The sequence below is a fragment of the Notechis scutatus genome, chromosome 1 (genome assembly GCF_049901735.1).
Source record: "Notechis scutatus isolate UNSWTSFEM ecotype Mainland chromosome 1, rNotScu1.2, whole genome shotgun sequence".
In the NCBI taxonomy this organism is placed as follows: Eukaryota; Metazoa; Chordata; class Lepidosauria; order Squamata; family Elapidae; genus Notechis; species Notechis scutatus.
In genome coordinates this window covers 245,917,442-245,934,610 of record NC_142009.1, presented here as the reverse complement: position 1 = coordinate 245,934,610, position 17,169 = coordinate 245,917,442, and the positions used below count along the sequence as shown (strand labels likewise).

Sequence of the window (17,169 nt, the reverse complement as noted above, 5' to 3'; positions counted from 1 at the left end):
GTTTTACTGTTTTTAATTGCTTTATCGTTTTAAAAGTATAAGCCATCCAAAGTCAGTTGGTTGAATTGGGTGGCTATAGAAATCAAATAATATATAAAAATAATAATAAGAAAGTTAATAAATAAATACTAATGTAGCAGTTTAGCAGCTGTGTCAGATTGTTAGCTTTTATTCAACACGTTTGATTTTCTGTTAATTAAGAATTCAGTCAGGCCTTCTCATTATTTCAGTAGCTACAATTCTATTTTTTTTTCTTTGTAGCTACCTTTAAAGCCTAGCAGCCAGTCCCTAAGAATTGGAAACTGGTCAGAAAGGAAAAGCCATCGCCTGCCACGTTTACCCAAGAGGCACAGCCATGACGATATGCTCTTGCTGGCCCAGCTTGGCATCCCTTCCTCTCCTTCTAGCCTGAACGATGACAATTTGAGTACTACCAGTGAACTTCTATCCGCACGCAGGGCTCGCAGAGTCCCAAAGGTACAGTAATAGACACTGCAGTCTTCTTCACACAGACACACACAACACACACATACACAAACACTCACACTCACAAACACCCACGCCCACACCCAGGCTGTTTTGTGCCAACCCAAGTTTGGGATCATAGACTGGGAAAAAGATAATAGTCCTTAGGGAAAAGAAAAGGTTTTGAAATATGTTCTGATATTTGAATTATTCTTGTAAGTAAACTGTGTGCTGTATTTGTTGGGTTATTTTATGCTTTTCCTCCTCAGTTGTAGACTAAATAACTATTTCAGAATGTAAACTACCTTTCTTACTTTGAATGCAAATAACTCTCCATCAGCTGTTCAAATGATATACCTCATATCCATTTAACCCCAAAGAACCAGGATTATTTGTGGTTAATTGAAAGCTAATTAGTTGGTTTCACTGATCTCATTTTTGTGTTCACAAGAAAAACTATCCCCTGTCATCCAATTAAATGTGCCACATGAACAGAGACAATATTGCTATGCATAATAATTATTAAGCCCATAACACTAAGAAAATGGAAGGAAAGAACAAACAAAAAAAAAAAAAGAACAGTAAGACAAATTGAATTGATTGCAGTGGTGATTGGAAGACCTGAGGGCCAGATGTGAGATAGATCATCTTGGAGAAGGTCTGTCCTACCAACTTGTTGGCACACAGTCATTCAAGTAATCCATCAGTGAAATTAAATACTGGAAATACTGGAAATCATTTGAAACAAGTAAGGTCAATCTTTGACTGAAGCTATGCTACATTTTGGGTCCATATATTATGGCCTTCTACTGAATCGTGGAACACCTATTTTGGGATGAATTTTGAATACATGAAACTGTTTCTCATATTTAACAGTCGTAATAGATTCAAATGAAAGAGAATTTCCGCTTGATTTATGTTTGCCTTGAATTTCTGTATGCAGTGCCAACAATTCTTTCCTTCTTCTTTTACAGCTGGTACAGAGGATCAATTCTATCTATAGTGCAAAAAGAGGGAAAAAAAGATTGAAGAAGCTTTCAATGTCCAATATTGAAACGGCATCACTGCGAGGTATAGAGCATAATTTTTGGGGATTTATAGGAAAGTGTTGATCACCAGTTACAGAAATTACTGTGATTTGTTAGGTAGTTCGGATAACAATATTTCCTATGACAAAAACAAAAGTTGTAAGATTAGATGCTTGTTTCTTTGCATGTGAGGGGTATATGAGTAAGTTATATTTTCTGATGCAAGTCTTTGCATCAGTTTCAGTATATACACCTAATTACTAGTGCTGCAGTAACCTGGGGAAGATAGCGTAGCTTCACAAATCTGTATTGTATAAAGTGAGGAGCAGCTGGTTTTCATTGTTTCTTGGAACTTATTCACCAATTTCTGCAGTGGTAGTCCACAAGTGTGCTTATGGTGAACCAATATATTCAATTATCTATTATGTGAAACACATAAATACAATAGCAGGATTTATTAACTAGACTGTATGTCTGTTTCCAAAGAAATGTTTTTAATATCTGTTAAATCATGCCTATGTCATTTATTTGAATTCTGCCTGTGTATATATGTGCCGATGTAGAAGAAATGTCAGAAACTCCAAATGAACCTTATTCCCAAGGTATGTGGCTATAGCTTTAGGATGAAGCTTTAATCCTGCTCCTGACAATGGGAGACCTGTGTGATAGTGCCGATATAGTTGTGGCTGTTCCTCATAGCAACTGGTGGTGTGGGTATAGTTGTTTGCTTGCCTAAGAGCATTTAACTAGTGTGTACACCTCTTCCTTGAACTTCTTTGAAAGCTGCTTGCTGGGAATGAATCACAGTTTGGCTACTGTGATGGCCCTTATGTTTTGTTCAAGCTGGCATTTTTCATATAATTAATTGATATTACTCAGCCAGTTTAAACTTTTAAATTGTTTCTCTTTGCAATGTAGATGTTGCACAATTTCTTTTAATACTTAAATAATTTGGATGGGAAACATAAAAACAGTTTTCTAAATATTTCCTGTATCATCTTGAACATCCTTAAACACTTGCAAATCATGAACCATTTTCTGCAAAGAAAATTTTGGCACGTGTTCATTGCAATGCATCTTTGTTAGTAGAATCTTCCTGTCTTTTTCAGATGAAAACAGTGAGAGTGAGAGTGATTCAGATGATAGATTTAAAGGTGAGAAATTCATCAATTGTTTTTGCTGATTACGTTATGATCCAATGAAATTGGGTTGGGGACAAGATTAGTTTTTTCCCCTCAGAGAACTCAGGGCATCTTAGGAGACGGATGACTGTTGTGCATACCATCTACTTTCATGCTTCATAGATAGATTTATTTTTCTTTTTAGAATATTAAAAAGTAACCAGAAATATCTTGACTAGAAATAGCAATGGAATAAAAGAAATAGACTCTTGTATATGGTTTTGTATAATTGGAACCAATTGTTTATGCTATTTTGAAATATACTGTGTATTAAGTCACAGTATTTAATTCACCTTGTGCTGCTGTTATTTCAAAAGATGCTAATCAAATACCTAGATCAAAAAAGGCAAAATACTTCAAGAAAGCAAAAACTCAGTTTGAAGAGTAGAATAGGTTTTGCAAAGGATAAGAAATAATTCATCTGCCAAATGGAATTCAGAGCTTCATATATAGTAGATGCATAATACAGTTTTATTTGCAGTGGTGGAGTGGGAAATATATTTGAGTTAGGAAATGTTTGTAGATGGACCTGTCCGGAACCTGATCTCACCTGCTATTTGGTGGCTAATAACTGTTTTCTGCAGAAAAGTTTGGATGTTGTCCAGCTTTCAAACAGCTAATGCTGCGCCGCAGTCCTAAAACTACAAAAACTCAAAGGGATGACAGCTTCAATATTGAGTTATATTATTCTAGTGATGACACCTGCTGTTTTCATTTAAACTGTATTCTCATTTTAATACTAAAATTTAAGATTATATAACTAATAACATGAGCAATCAGAAATTATTACTATTAAGTTTTCTTAAATGCACAAAACAGTTCAAATATGCCAAATGAAAGGACCCTGTAAATTAAATAAATTTCCCTTCACTCTAGCAGTTCCCTGTACATATTCTGTAACCCTCTGGGATATAATCAAGAGTTACAGTCCTGTATTAGTAATCACTATATAGTAAACTTACAAAGTTTGCCAGTATTGTTGTCCCCCTGATATATAGTGGAAGGAAAGAAACCTCCCTAAAGGAGGAAATCATTTCTTCACAAAATTACTTCATTATTTTTGGCCTTTGATTTGCAGCGGTCCATAATGGTGATGCATTGACATCACAAAAGTGGGCAGGAGTCAACATTTCAGTCCCTTTAGGTTTTAGGATTCCTCCTCTCCTCTTAATAGATATTATTACAGGTAATAATACAGTTGCATTAAATATCATAGACTTCTTTTACAAAATATAGCACATCAAATCATTGTTTTGTCACTGGCAAACACTTGTGAGAAGATTGGCCTTTGGAGACTGCCAAAAGCTCCATATGGCTTCTTCCTGATCGAAGGTAAAAACAAATTTATTGCTGTAAAGGTAGTCCTTGACTTATGACCACAACTGAGGCCAATGTTTCTATTGCTAAGTGAAACATTTGTTAAGCGAGCTTTGCCCTGTTTTACAACCTTTCTTGCCTCAGTTGTTAAGTGAATCACTACAGTTGATAAGTTAGTAATCCGGTTGTTAAGTGAATGTGGCTTCCCCCTTGACTTTGCTTGTCAGAAGGTGACAAAAGGGGATCACAGGACCCTGGAAAACAGCCACGGTCACAAGTGTGAACCAGTTGCCAAGCATCTGAATTTTGATCACATGATCGTGGGGATGCTGCAAAGGTTGTAAATGTGAAAAACGGTCATTAGTCACTTTTTTCAGTGCCATTGTAAGTTTGAATGGTAACTAAATGAACTGTTGTAAGTTGAGGATTCCTGTACTCAACTAAGAGTTGGACTAAATTCTTCTCAGCTGTGAGCGTATGCTTTTCAGCACTATACTAGTCCTGTCTTTGTGCAGCCTCTTAGCCATGGAGAAAGTTCCTCAATTTGAAGGACAGGTGTTTCTTTTTTTAAATCCATGTTGACTGAGACACTGTCCATTTTTAGAATTCTTTTTAAAAAATGAAAACATTGTGAAATAACTGGGCACAATCAGGCTTCCTTTCCTGTATCTGCTTTTGATGCCATTGCTGACCAGCAGTCAGATCTATCTAACACTCTCTCACCTGGCCAGTAAATATATTTTTATGGAGTTGTTTTCCCAACTAATGCCAGACTTTCTTCTATTTCAAATAAATTTTCTGGCTGAGATTAATGCAGATCGCCGTGGTATGTGTACCTTGAGGTACAGCAGAAACAGATGGGAAAACTGCAACGTGTTGCAGCTAATTTTATGGAGTGATATTATTAAAATAGTATTGTGTATGTTTGTTACTTATTGTCCTCAAAAATAATATCTTGCTTATTTACATGTTGGACCTTGCTGCAATATATAGAGAGTAGATATTCTATAAAATCAGTGAACCATCAAAACTATCATATAAAACTGAAATACTGGCCTCTACATGTCAGATCTGCAGTTAATCAATCCTGAAATGTGACTTGGAGAGATATTCTCTTCTTCATTCCCATTTGTTTTTCTAACCAGCTGGAAAATGATTTTAAAATTTCAATATCTTCATAATGTGTCCCTGGGCTAGTTTTAACTACCACTAGTTTTGTGAGAAAGAGATTTCTAAGTCCAATCAATCAATTTATTTATTTAATTTGTATTCTACCTTTACTATTTTTACAAATAAGTCAAGATACCCAACACACCTTCTTCCTCCTGTTTTCCCCACAACAACAGCCCTGTGAGGAGGGTTCGGCTGAGAGCGAGTGATGGGCCTAAAGTCACCCAGCCACCTTTTATGGCTAAGGAGGGACTTGAATTCATAGTCTTCCACTTTCTAGTCTGGTGCCTTAATCACTACACCAAACTACCTCTCAATTCCTATAGTTCTTTTTTAAAAATAACCGACAGATTACATATGCATACATGTCTTGTTTAATATAGCAAGGTTAGTACATGCAGAAATCTGGAAATGATTTCATCATTAGTAATGTGTAAATTATTAGTACTTAGTAAAAACTTCACTAAAATATAGAATGGATTATTTATTGATTATAAGGTTGTTTGATTCATATTAATTAAAACATTAGGAAATGTTAGGCATGACATCTGTTATACAGTATATGGTGCTGTGCAGGTGATTGAGGGGGTTTAGTCATTTAGACTGTGGTTGTCCAATCTTTTGGCTTGCCTGGGTCCCATAGAGCGAAGAGGATTTTCATACAATAATGTTAAAAATTTATGATCTTGTGGGGCTATTGCTTGTGGTCCTGGCTTCATGTGACACGGATTGGACATGCCTGGTTTTGAAGTGTATGATTCTTTTCAAGGACTTCTAACATATGCAAAATGCTCATAATTTCAGATGATTCACACAACCACCAGCTAATGCTTCTTGTTTTTGGGAAATTCTAGCTCATACCCAGCGGCTTGTCCACATCCAGTCAATGCTGAAGAGAGCTCCTAGTTATCGAACTCTGGAATTGGAGTTAATTGAATGGCAGGAACGTGAACTGTTTGAATATTTTGTGGTGGTTTCTCTTAAGAAGAAGCCCTCCAAAAATACATACCTTCCTGAAGTTACATATCAGTTTCCAAAGGTAAAAGTAAGAATTCCTTTTAATTATGAGTAATTTCTCTATTACTGTCATGAGATCTGTTTACTTCCTTTCTTGTTAGGTCTGTTTCTACTATGATATTTGGAACAATGCTAAATGCGTGCAGTGGTGGGGGGAGGGGAGAGAGAGCAAAAAGTCTTATTTAGATGAGTGAAATATAGTATTTTTATTATTGGAATCTTCCTAAAAAAAATACTGCTGAAAAGTTTGGTTCTGCTGTTCCTCTTTGTTTTGTGACATCATTAAGCCTGAACCTTTGGCTTATAGAAATAATGAATGTAGCTATTTGTATGGGAAGGGAGAATGATGCAAGTAATGTTATGCTGTTGAATTCTGAATTCCTAGTGTTGTTTTCAAAAGATTAATTTGAGTCTGGGCTAAATATCGCTGTTGTTGATTTGTTCAATTACAGCTAGAAAGACCCACAAAACAAGTTCGGGAAGCTGAAGAGCGACTCAAAGCCATTCCTCAGTTTTGTTTTCCAGATGCCAAGGACTGGAGTCCAGTATCTGAATATAACAGGTGAACTGTGCTCCTTTCACCACAGTACTAGCTTTTTACAAAGTAACCAAGCTTGCACAATGCTTTCCGTTGTATTCAACTCTAGGGAACTAATAACATCTCTCTATAATTTCTGTTATATTATTCCTCCTTATTCAGTTCTCACATAATTGAAAAGTTAGGAACAGAATTATGGAGCAAAAACCTGTTATTCTTCTGTTTACTTAAAAGCCAGAATATTTGAACAAATAGATTTTGAAAGTCATAAGTTTAATGCAACTGTTAATTATTTCATTTGGAATTAATTGAAACTCTGAGTTTCTTTTCCATTTCCTAGATTTTTTTAAACAATAGTTTATGCTATATAGTTTACCATTTAGGATTGTACTGCATTTAAATTATTATTTTTACCATTATTTTTGCAACATAAACCTGCAGGAGGCAATCAACACAGGCAGCAGTAAAAGTAGAACTTTTGTCTCCCCCATCCCCAATTATGATTCTTTCTTTTTGGAGAGAATTTTTTTTTAATGTTAATGTTTTTTGAGGTTTGACAAATCTGTTTTACTTTTTGCTAATGATGGTCATGTTATAGTCTGTAATAAGGAGACCTGCAGGACTGCTGTGGATTTTCCACTTCTACTTTTGCTATATTTCTATTTACTTAATGTTTAGTACTAAGTTTTATAAAAATAAAGTTGGATTAATTTTAAAATAGGAAATATAAGGTATGTTTCCTCATTGCACCTCATTTTCAATACTGTACTTATTGACACATGGATAAGTGCATGTTGTCGGGTTAATATCAAAATCTGAACAAAAATGGTGGATAAATCAAAAGATTTATCTGATTAGAAGATATCTGACAACAACTGAATGTGAAGAAAAATATGATTAGTTGAAAGAAAAAGCAGAGGTATTATTCTTGGCCCTATGTTTTGTAATAAATTAAAACATGTACTAATTTTTGCTGCAGTGAAACATTCTCTTTCATGCTGACTGGAGAAGATGGCAGCAGAAGGTTTGGCTACTGCAGGAGATTACTGGTGAGTATTATCTTTTTTTTTTTTTAAAGTACTAAATTGTGGAATGCTAACCACATCATGGCAATAGTTTCAAAAAGAAAAAAAAATACAAGGTTTTGTGTTAGTTTACTTATTAATATTTTTCTCACACAACAGGACACTAGAACCTTCCTCAATAACTCAATGGGACAGTGGAAGACAATACTAGAAGTCAACTCAAGACACCTCACACAAGTAGCCAACAAATGTGGCTGTGGCATATACCAAGATGATGCAATATCCTTGCTGCTGTTCTACATAGGTTTGAACCCCCCCAGTTAGATAATCATAAGGACTGGGTATGGATACAAGTTCAAGAGTGGAACTGCGAACAGCTACCTCCTCTTCATGGATGAGATTAAGTTGTATGAAAGTTGTATTCAAAGAATGTACAAGGCAGCGATTCACTGATCCACCTGACATAGATCTTGATGTCATCCGTGTAGAGGAGATGATTACCTGACTGAGGGGGTTCTATGCAGAACAGCAGCAGGCACAGTGTATCACTTTGGTATATGCTGCAGTTGCACTTAATGGTCACTTGTGTGATCTGTTTGGAGTTGACTTCTAGTATTGTCTTCCACAGTTCCAGGCCTGACAAAATAGCCAAGTTCTGAGGGCTTTTCAGAGTTTACAAAGCAATGGAGCTACTCTAATTTGGGGGGGGGGGGCATTCCATAAGATAGGCACTGAGACAGAGAAGATACATCTCTTGAGACCCATCAAGTGAAGGTCTCTCTCTGGTTGATGGTACCTGCAAAATGCCTACTCTGCCAGATCTTGTGGGGCAGGCTGATTTAACTGGGAGAGATGGTCCCTCAGATAACCCTCAGTCCCATGCCATAAAATTTATAAAGCCAGCACCTTGAATTGGATTACCAGCCAACTAGTAATCAACTTGGCTCATGGAGTTAGTTAGTTTTACTTCAATTATATGCCATGCAGAAGATGTTATTCTCAGTCACTCCAGAATGTACAGCTGCTCCTCATTTAGTGTTGTCTCAAACAGGATGGCAATTGAAAAAACATTTTCTGAACAAAGTGTGCACTTAGAATCAAATTTCATGTAGCAATAGCAACAACGCTTAGATTTATATACCACTTCACAGTGCTTTACAGCCCTCTCTAAGCAGTTTACAAATGTTAGGATATTGCCCCTAACAATCTGGGATCTCATTTTACCGACCTTGGAAGGCTGGAAGGCTGAGGCAACCTTGAGCTAGTCAGATTGAACTCCTGACTGTGGGCACAGCCTGCAATATTGCATTCTAATCATGGCTCCTGACCACAACATACCCCAGAGTGAGAGTAATGCTGGCATAGCTGTATGAAAGAAATTTATCTAAATGAAATGGTAGTTACCGATATTCTTCACAACATTACCCCCCACTCCCTCCCCTTAGTTAGCAATCAAAAGCAATAATTTTGCTTTTGATTTAAAGAACAGATTGCTAAATAAGGAAATGGTCTACTAGGATAAGTGTTGCTATCTCAGGGGAGAAACTTTCAGTTAGATTCCATGAATAAAGAAATGATCTATTCATAAGAGGAGAAGCTAATCGGCTCTCCTTCTCTTCACACACTTGAGCAGAGATATCATAACCATTTGTTATGGATGCTGAACTTGCATTTTGCATTGTAGTTCTTGTAATGAACCTAAAATAAGGAAAACATTTTTGATCTCCTTTCAGTTCTATTATTTGACACATAAATACTGTATATATAAGAAGTCTTATTTATAATCCAGCTTTCTTGGCAAAGGAACTATATTTGGATATTTGTTGTTATTATTGTGTCCTGAGGCTAAGATACATATAAATACATATAATACATATAAATAGTAAATATTTTAAGTAAAAATAAATAAGACACAAAAAAGGTACTTTAACTTTTCAAGTATTAGAGTATTTTCTCCCTGAAATTTGGTGTTACACTTTTCACTCAGTGTTGCAAAGTATTTTTGGTTTTTTGTTTTAAGCAGAGCTGTCTTCTAATGTTTATTTCTCATTTACTCCACACCTAGTCTCACTTTCTGTTTGGCAGATATAACCCAGAATAGAGTATTTCTGGATAAAACTTTAACAGAAATGAGAAAGTATATCCTCATATGATGATGATACAGTGCTCTCTTTGAGTGGTTTTCCTTAGAATAGTTGCAGCAGCAGTGATCAATAATTTACATTGGTGGAGCAATTCACAGTGAATTCTGGATGTTTACTAGGTTGGCATTTATCTCAAAAATGCTAGTGGAGCTAGATGGAGGACCATATGGACACTGAGAGCATGTGGAATTGCAGTTAACTGCTGCTAATATACCAAGCTTTCTATTTATCTTTATCTAGCCTTGTTTTTATTCTTCATTCTGACAATGCAGATTCATAATAAACTTTCTGATCTATGCAACATGATCTGAATTTGTAATAAGTGCATTAGAGAGATACAAAATAATGTTGGCAGTCTCTGTTGAGTAATGTCTGGCACTGTCAGGTTCTGCTTCCAGTCCAATTTTTGCTTAATATTTTCATTTCCGAAAAAATAAAGTTAGACAAGTATAGTTATCAAATTCCCGCAAGTATTAATATATACAGCATGGTCTCATTTAATAACTAAATGTTTTATTGCCTTTACATAACTAATTGTATTAAGCTGATTCTGATGACTGCCATTCATGTCTTCTTGACAAATTTAACTTTGATTTCTGGATGACTACTTTACTTCTAGGGTTATTAGAAATGATATTCAAATATTTTTGTTTGTATGATTGAGTCTGTAGTTCTAATTAATTAAATCTTAATAGGAGTTCCTGGTATCTTGAATCTAGAAAGTAGCAATTACCATATCTTTTGGTGTAATAAGATGCACTCCCCTCCAAAAGTGGATGGAAATGTCTGTGAGTCTTATAGAGCGAATGTTGCCGAAGCCCCACCCACCTGCCAGCCCCCACCCTTCAGCCTCTGCCTCCCAGCAATTTGCCTCCTTGCAGCAAACAGCAAGCAGCCTGGTTAGCTTCAGCGCAGCCTGATTTAGCACAAACAGCTGATTGGTGGTTGAATCAGCCTCCCGGAATACCAACGATCAGCTGTTCTAGGCTGCAGGGATCACCATCACCTATCGCCACTTCTAGGCACCCTATTTTCAGCTGCTGTGCATCCCATTTTTGACCACTGTGTGCCCCATTTTTGGCCTCCACATGCCCCATTTTTGGCCTCCACATCCGTTTTCAGGCCTCTGCATCCTGTTTTTAGCCTCGTGTGCCCCATTTTCAGCCTGTATGCTTCATATTTGGCCTGTTCCAGGTGACGGGGATGGGTGGTGGTGGCGAGCCTTGCTGCCTGGAATGGGACAAAAATGGGGCACATGGAGGTCGAAAATGGGGCACATGGCGGCCAAAAACGGGATGCACGGAGGCTGAAAATGGAGCGCGTGGAGGCGGCGATAGGCGATGGCGATCCCTACATCCTGGAACAGCTGATCATTGATATTCCAGGAGGCCGATCCAACCGCCAACCAGCTGTTCCTGCTAAATCAGGCTGTGCTGAAGCTGAACAGGCTGTTTGCCGTTTGCTGCAAGGAGGCAAATTGCTGGGAGGCAGAGGTAGATTTTTTTTTCTTGTTTTACTCCCCAAAAGATAGGTGCTTCTTATAGTTCAGAAAAATACAGTATTTGCAATCTCTGGAAGTTTGTTCTTGCTTTGCTTGTTATATATTTCAACACCTATACAGAAATACCTCTGCTAGATGAGATCATTTTTTTCAAAAAAAGTTCAACTTATTTTTTTGTGGGAATCAGATTGTGTATCCAAAAAGTCCACAAAAGAACAAGAGCTCACCTTAATTGTCCCACAACTAATAGTAGGGCAAACAACCTATAGTATTTATTTTTTCTGTTATGAAGGCCAGGAAGGAGTTCCAGCTATAACATCGTATCTAATTTCAAAGAATATAGTATGATTTAATTCTGAGGAAGCCTTTTAGGATTATGCTTCACCCAGGATGAACTTCTTATGTAAGGAACTCTGACAATAACACTTGCACCTTCATTCTGACTGAAGAAGTAGGCTCATAGGCTTGCAGGAAGATTTGTTTGAGTCAACTTTAAATAGATCTTTTTAATGGAACCTATTAAAACATAACATTTAAACATTTAAATAGAATTATTAACTGCTGAGTGTTTTATTGTAAGGTGTTATAAGAAGATCAAATGCTTCCTTAACTTAAAGTCAAATGTTGATGTTTCCAGGTGGGAAAATAGATTTTGATGATAAGGTGGGGTTTTTTTGTATTTCATATTATGTAAAGTTGACAACAGTACAAAGATAGTATAGGGTTACCTTGATGCACTGCTGACTCATACAGTCTGGCATTGAGAAACTTCTACTCAATTAATGAACAATTGCTGGTTTTACTTAGCACAAAGACTCTTTAATGAGGTATTTCATGCCTTTCCACTGCTTTTTTTTTTTTTACAAGGCAGAACTGTTAAACTAAATTGGAACCTGCTTCTTTAAGTGAAATACTACATGAGATCCTCACCTATGATTGCCCATTGACACAGGAAGGAATAAACAATATATAAAAGTTCATATAATAAGTAATCTATTGAATTTCTGGGACAAACAGAGAAAAAAAGTACAATAAGTCCAGCTTCCTCCACCACATCTACTTTTTAAAATTAAATATTCAGTAAAAATCTAATACCTCATTTAGATTGCAAATTGTAATCAATTTTAGAGGGTCATAAGATTGGTTTAGATATCTTCACATTGGTAGCATAGACTAAATGAACTACAGAAACAAGGAGGAATAGTGAGAATCTTGACAGAATTAATAAACCTTATAGTGTGTAATTTGAAACATTTGCTAGGCTGGGTTTATAAATTATTGGAAAGGTATGGGTCCAAATCCAAAATAAATCAAAGATTGCATGATTAATTTATTCCAAATATTAGAGAAGATTGGATAAAAGGTTTCATTGTTGGTATATCATACAACTTCTGATTGCTAAAATGGATAACAATGGCAATGATTGCAAAATTGTTAGAAATGTAATGAATTGGGTCATTTTTAAATATTTGGTGGCAATATTGTAAAACTATAATTTTAGAAAATGATTCATATTAGATTGAAACTAATTTTAAAAGTAAAATTTAAAAAATAAAACTGAATTTTCCATTTAAACTTGCAATATCTTACTAAGCCATATACTTCCTTTAAGTATTGCATTGCATATATTAATTGCCACAGTATTTCTTATTTAGTTATATTGCATGATAGCTTTTTTGGAAGAATGGCTAACTAAATTTTGCGGGAATATACTTCCCCATGCTTAAGACTATATTAATTTCATTTGCACAGGAAATTCAAAGCTTATTCTTTATAGCTGTTCTAGGCATTGTTGATCATGTAATAAGAACACCAAGATCTCATTGTATTTTCCACCTTAATTGTGGGAAGTAGATAATTTGAATGATCCATGGCCACACAGGCTGTTTGACATGCTCCAGCCTAACTCACATTAGTAGGGGTAGCTGGGAGGCACAGAACTGCATGTTATACAATAGGAAGTAATTCAGATGATTCATTTGACGAAGGAAGTTATATGAAAACATCTGAGCAGAACCAGTGAATTTAGCCATATAGAGAAGAGCTACATGAATCTGCCCTCAGATTCAGGTCATTTCTCTTGCCATGTGGTTCATTGCTTGAACCATACTATGCTGGATCAATAAAGTTTCACAGAAAGGTGGCCGCCTCCTGGTATCCAGAGATGAACCTTGGTAGAAAGGTTTCCTTTGTCTCAGCATGCTAATCAAGATCACAGCATGCAGGTTTCCTGTAACTACAGAACTCAAATAACTCACATTAACTTTATTACAATTCAACCAGGTGCTCTGCTTAAATATGAAAAAGGCTGTGTTTAGGGAAAACAAACGTATCTGAGAAATAGCTAACTTGAAGTGATCTTTTATTCCCCCCCCCCCCCACCATCATAGATTTAGAAGGGACTGAAACTATCAAATGGCTCTTCCCATCCATCACCAATAGAGTTAACAGAAGTAAAAGTTTCAGCCAGTCAAAACTTTTTCCCTTCTAGTGCGCTCCATTCTTTGTTGTCATGATTTGTAAACACAGTGTAAATCAATGTTATTGATAAAAGGAAGCTAACTAAAATATGGGCCATGAAGGAAGAAACATTTGAGAAGTAAGCATACTTAATAATAAAAAAGTAACATTATAAATTAAATATACAGGTGAAACTCGAAAAATTAGAATATCATGCAAAAGTTCATTTTTTTCAGTAATGCAACTTAAAAGGTGAAACTAATATATGAGATAGACTCATTACATGCAAAGCAAGATAGTTCAAGCCGTGATTTGTCATAATTGAGATGATTATGGCTTACAGCTCATGAAAACCCCAAATCCACAATCTCAGAAAATTAGAATATTGTGAAAAGGTTCAATATGCTAGGCTTAAAGTGTCCCACTCTAATCAGCTAATTAAGCCATAACACCTGCCAAGGGTTCCTGAGCCTTTAAATGGTCTCTCAGTCTGGTTCAGTAGGAATCACAATCATGGGAAAGACCGCTGACCTGCCAGTTGTGCAGAAAACCATCATTGACACCCTCCATAAAGACAAAGCCTCAAAAGAAGTTGGATGTTCCCAAAGTGCTGTATCAAAGCACATTAATAGAAAGTTATGTGGAAGGGAAAAGTGTGGAAGAAAAAGGTGCACAAGCAGCAGGGATGACCGCAGCCTGGAGAGGATTGGCAGAAAAAGGCCATTCAAAAGTGTTGGGGACTTTTACAAGGAGTGGACTGAGGCTGGAGTCAGTGCATCAAGAGCCCCACACACAGACGGATCCTGGATATGGGCTTCAAATGTCGTATTCCTCTTGTCAAGCCGCTCCTGAACAACAAACAATGTCAGAAGCATCTTACTTGGGCTAAAGAAAAACAGAACTGGTCTGTTGCTCAGTGGTGCAAAGTCCTCTTTTCTGATGAGAGCAACTTTTGCATCTCATTTGGAAACCAAGGACCCAGAGTCTGGAGGAAGAATGGAGAGGCACACACTGCTTGAAGTCCAGTGTGAAGTTTCCACAGTCTGTGTTGATTTGGGGAGCCATGTCATCTGCTGGTGTTGGTCCACTGTGCTTCATTAAGTCCAGGGTCAACACAGCCGTCTACCAGGAGATTTTGGAGCACTTCATGCTTCCTTTTGCAGACGAGCTTTATGGGGATGCTGACTTCATTTTCCAGCAAGACTTGGCACCTGCCCACACTGCCAAAAGCACCAAAACCTGGTTCAATGACCATGGGATACTGCTTGATTGGCCAGCAAACTCGCCTGACCTGAACCTTATAGAGAATCTATGGGGCATTGCCAAGAGAAAGATGAGAGACATGAGACCGAACAATGCAGAAGAGCTGAAGGCCACTATTGAAGCATCCTAGTCTTCCATAACGCCTCAGCAGTGCCACAGGCTGATAGCTTCCATGCCACGCCACATTGAGGCAGTAATGGCTGCAAAAGGGGCTCAAACCAAGTACTGAGTACATATGCATGCTTATACTTTGCAGAGGTCCGATATTGTTCTATGTACAATCCTTGTTTTATTGATTGCATGTAATATTCTAATTTTCTGAGATTGTGGATTTGGTGTTTTCATGAGCTGTAAGCCATAATCATCTCAATTATGACAAATCATGGCTTGAACTATCTTGCTTTGCATGTAATGAGTCTGTCTCATATATTAGTTTCACCTTTTAAGTTGCATTACTGAAATAAATGAACTTTTGCATGATATTCTAATTTTTTGAGTTTCACCTGTATATATATTGGAAAAAACCCTAATATTTCTTGGGTGCATCCTTTGATTAAACTGTGAGCATTGTTGTTCCTGCTATTATATAGGACCAGGAATGCAGTGTTTTTACTGGCACTCAGCAAGATAGCTCTTAGCTGGTAGCTTTCCAGGATGACTGGCATGCTTTCAACATTCCTGCAGATTTGACACAATGATTTTAACCCAAATCCCACATGCTGGATATAATCACTTGATGCTTTTAGAAGGCCTTTTTATACCTAATATGGACAAAGAAAGATTCTATTTTTTTCCAGAAATGTGACGTCTATTAAGCAGCAGGTCCTGATCCAGAAATAGATTCATCTGTGTTCACTTAGTAACATAGAGCTTTTATGGTTTTTTTTAATTATAGCAGCTCATACACCTGTTGACCATCTCAACATCTTCATTTTAAAATATTAATCTGAGTCATATGCAAAACGCAAAATAATTTGATCACCAAGGGTATTCACCAATAATAAAAACTTTTTGAAAGAGCCATAAAAGTCGGGTTAACAAACAGGATACTTGTTTAAATTCAACATAGCTTTTGATATAATTGGAAATGGAAAGAAGTGTTGTATCTAAAATAAGGAATACAGAAGTAGTATCCCCTCAGTGATTGATTATTCCTTGTTGTTGAACCTGGGCTATATCAACAGGATATAGGCAAGCAATATTTTGCCCTCATAGTGATTGGACAGTTGGGCAGGAGAAGGAAAATAAAATCAACCTGTTTAGATTATGCCATGGTTCCTGCAGTTCTCTGAAATATAACTGTTTCCTGATTGTATTCATTGGTGTAAGAACTCTGTTATGGATTCTGATATATTGTTGATTCGGCATGCATATTCATTAATGGAAGTCCACAGCAGCAAACTCCATCACAATACATTTGACCACAGAATGGTACTACTGTGCCATGGAATAATGAAACCAGGATTCAATTTTTTTTTACTACCAGTTCTGTGGGCATGGCTTGGTGGGCTTGGCGTGGCTTGGTGGGCATAGCAGGGGAAGGATAATGCAAAATCCCCATTCCCTCCCCACTCCTGGGGATGGTTACTGCAAAATCCCCATTCCCTCCCCACTCCTGGGGATGGTTACTGCAAAATCCCCATTCCCTCCCCAACCCACTAACCTGCTTTCCAGCTCCGTTCTCCTGTGCAGGGCAACAAAAGAAGACCCAGCCGATCAGCTGGGACTCAGGAGGCAGAGAATAGATGGGGCGGGGCCAGTCCAAGGTGGTACTTGCCGGTTCTCCAAACTACTCAAAATTTCTGCTACTGGTTCTCCAGAACTGATCAGAACCTGCTGAATACCACCTCTGGAAACCAGGTTTCAACTTGCAGACATCGTAATTGTGCCTAGTTTGCTTTGAAAGAAAGCTGGAGTGTTTCCATTGCACAGCAATTGTCACAGGAAAGGGGCCTCCTCATGTAATTGGTTTCCCATCATAGTGTGACTACTTTGAGGAAGAATGGCAGAAAAATTATACAAAAAGCATAATCCTATCTGAAAATGACTTAAAGGGTTAT

The 17,169-nt window shown here is 37.0% G+C and overlaps 1 protein-coding gene and 1 long non-coding RNA gene across 7 annotated transcripts in view; one reads left to right on the top strand and one right to left on the bottom strand.

The window, feature by feature from the left end:
- Nucleotides 1-17,169, top strand: part of DENND2B (DENN domain containing 2B) — a 153,364-nt gene that overhangs the window by 105,543 nt on the left and 30,652 nt on the right. For all 6 annotated transcript variants that reach the window (XM_026668353.2, XM_087950930.1, XM_087950931.1 and 3 more), the window contains 6 exons: nt 262-477; nt 1,440-1,536; nt 2,603-2,647; nt 6,016-6,200; nt 6,631-6,740; nt 7,696-7,765. In XM_026668353.2, the coding sequence (XP_026524138.1) occupies nt 262-477; nt 1,440-1,536; nt 2,603-2,647; nt 6,016-6,200; nt 6,631-6,740; nt 7,696-7,765 (723 nt within the window). The remainder of the gene's footprint in view (nt 1-261; nt 478-1,439; nt 1,537-2,602; nt 2,648-6,015; nt 6,201-6,630; nt 6,741-7,695; nt 7,766-17,169) is intronic.
- The window catches only part of LOC148133308 (uncharacterized), a 188,595-nt gene continuing 186,816 nt past the window's right edge, over nt 15,391-17,169 (bottom strand). Inside the window, exon 3 of the long non-coding RNA XR_015746660.1 lies at nt 15,391-15,564. This is a non-coding gene — a long non-coding RNA (uncharacterized LOC148133308). The remainder of the gene's footprint in view (nt 15,565-17,169) is intronic.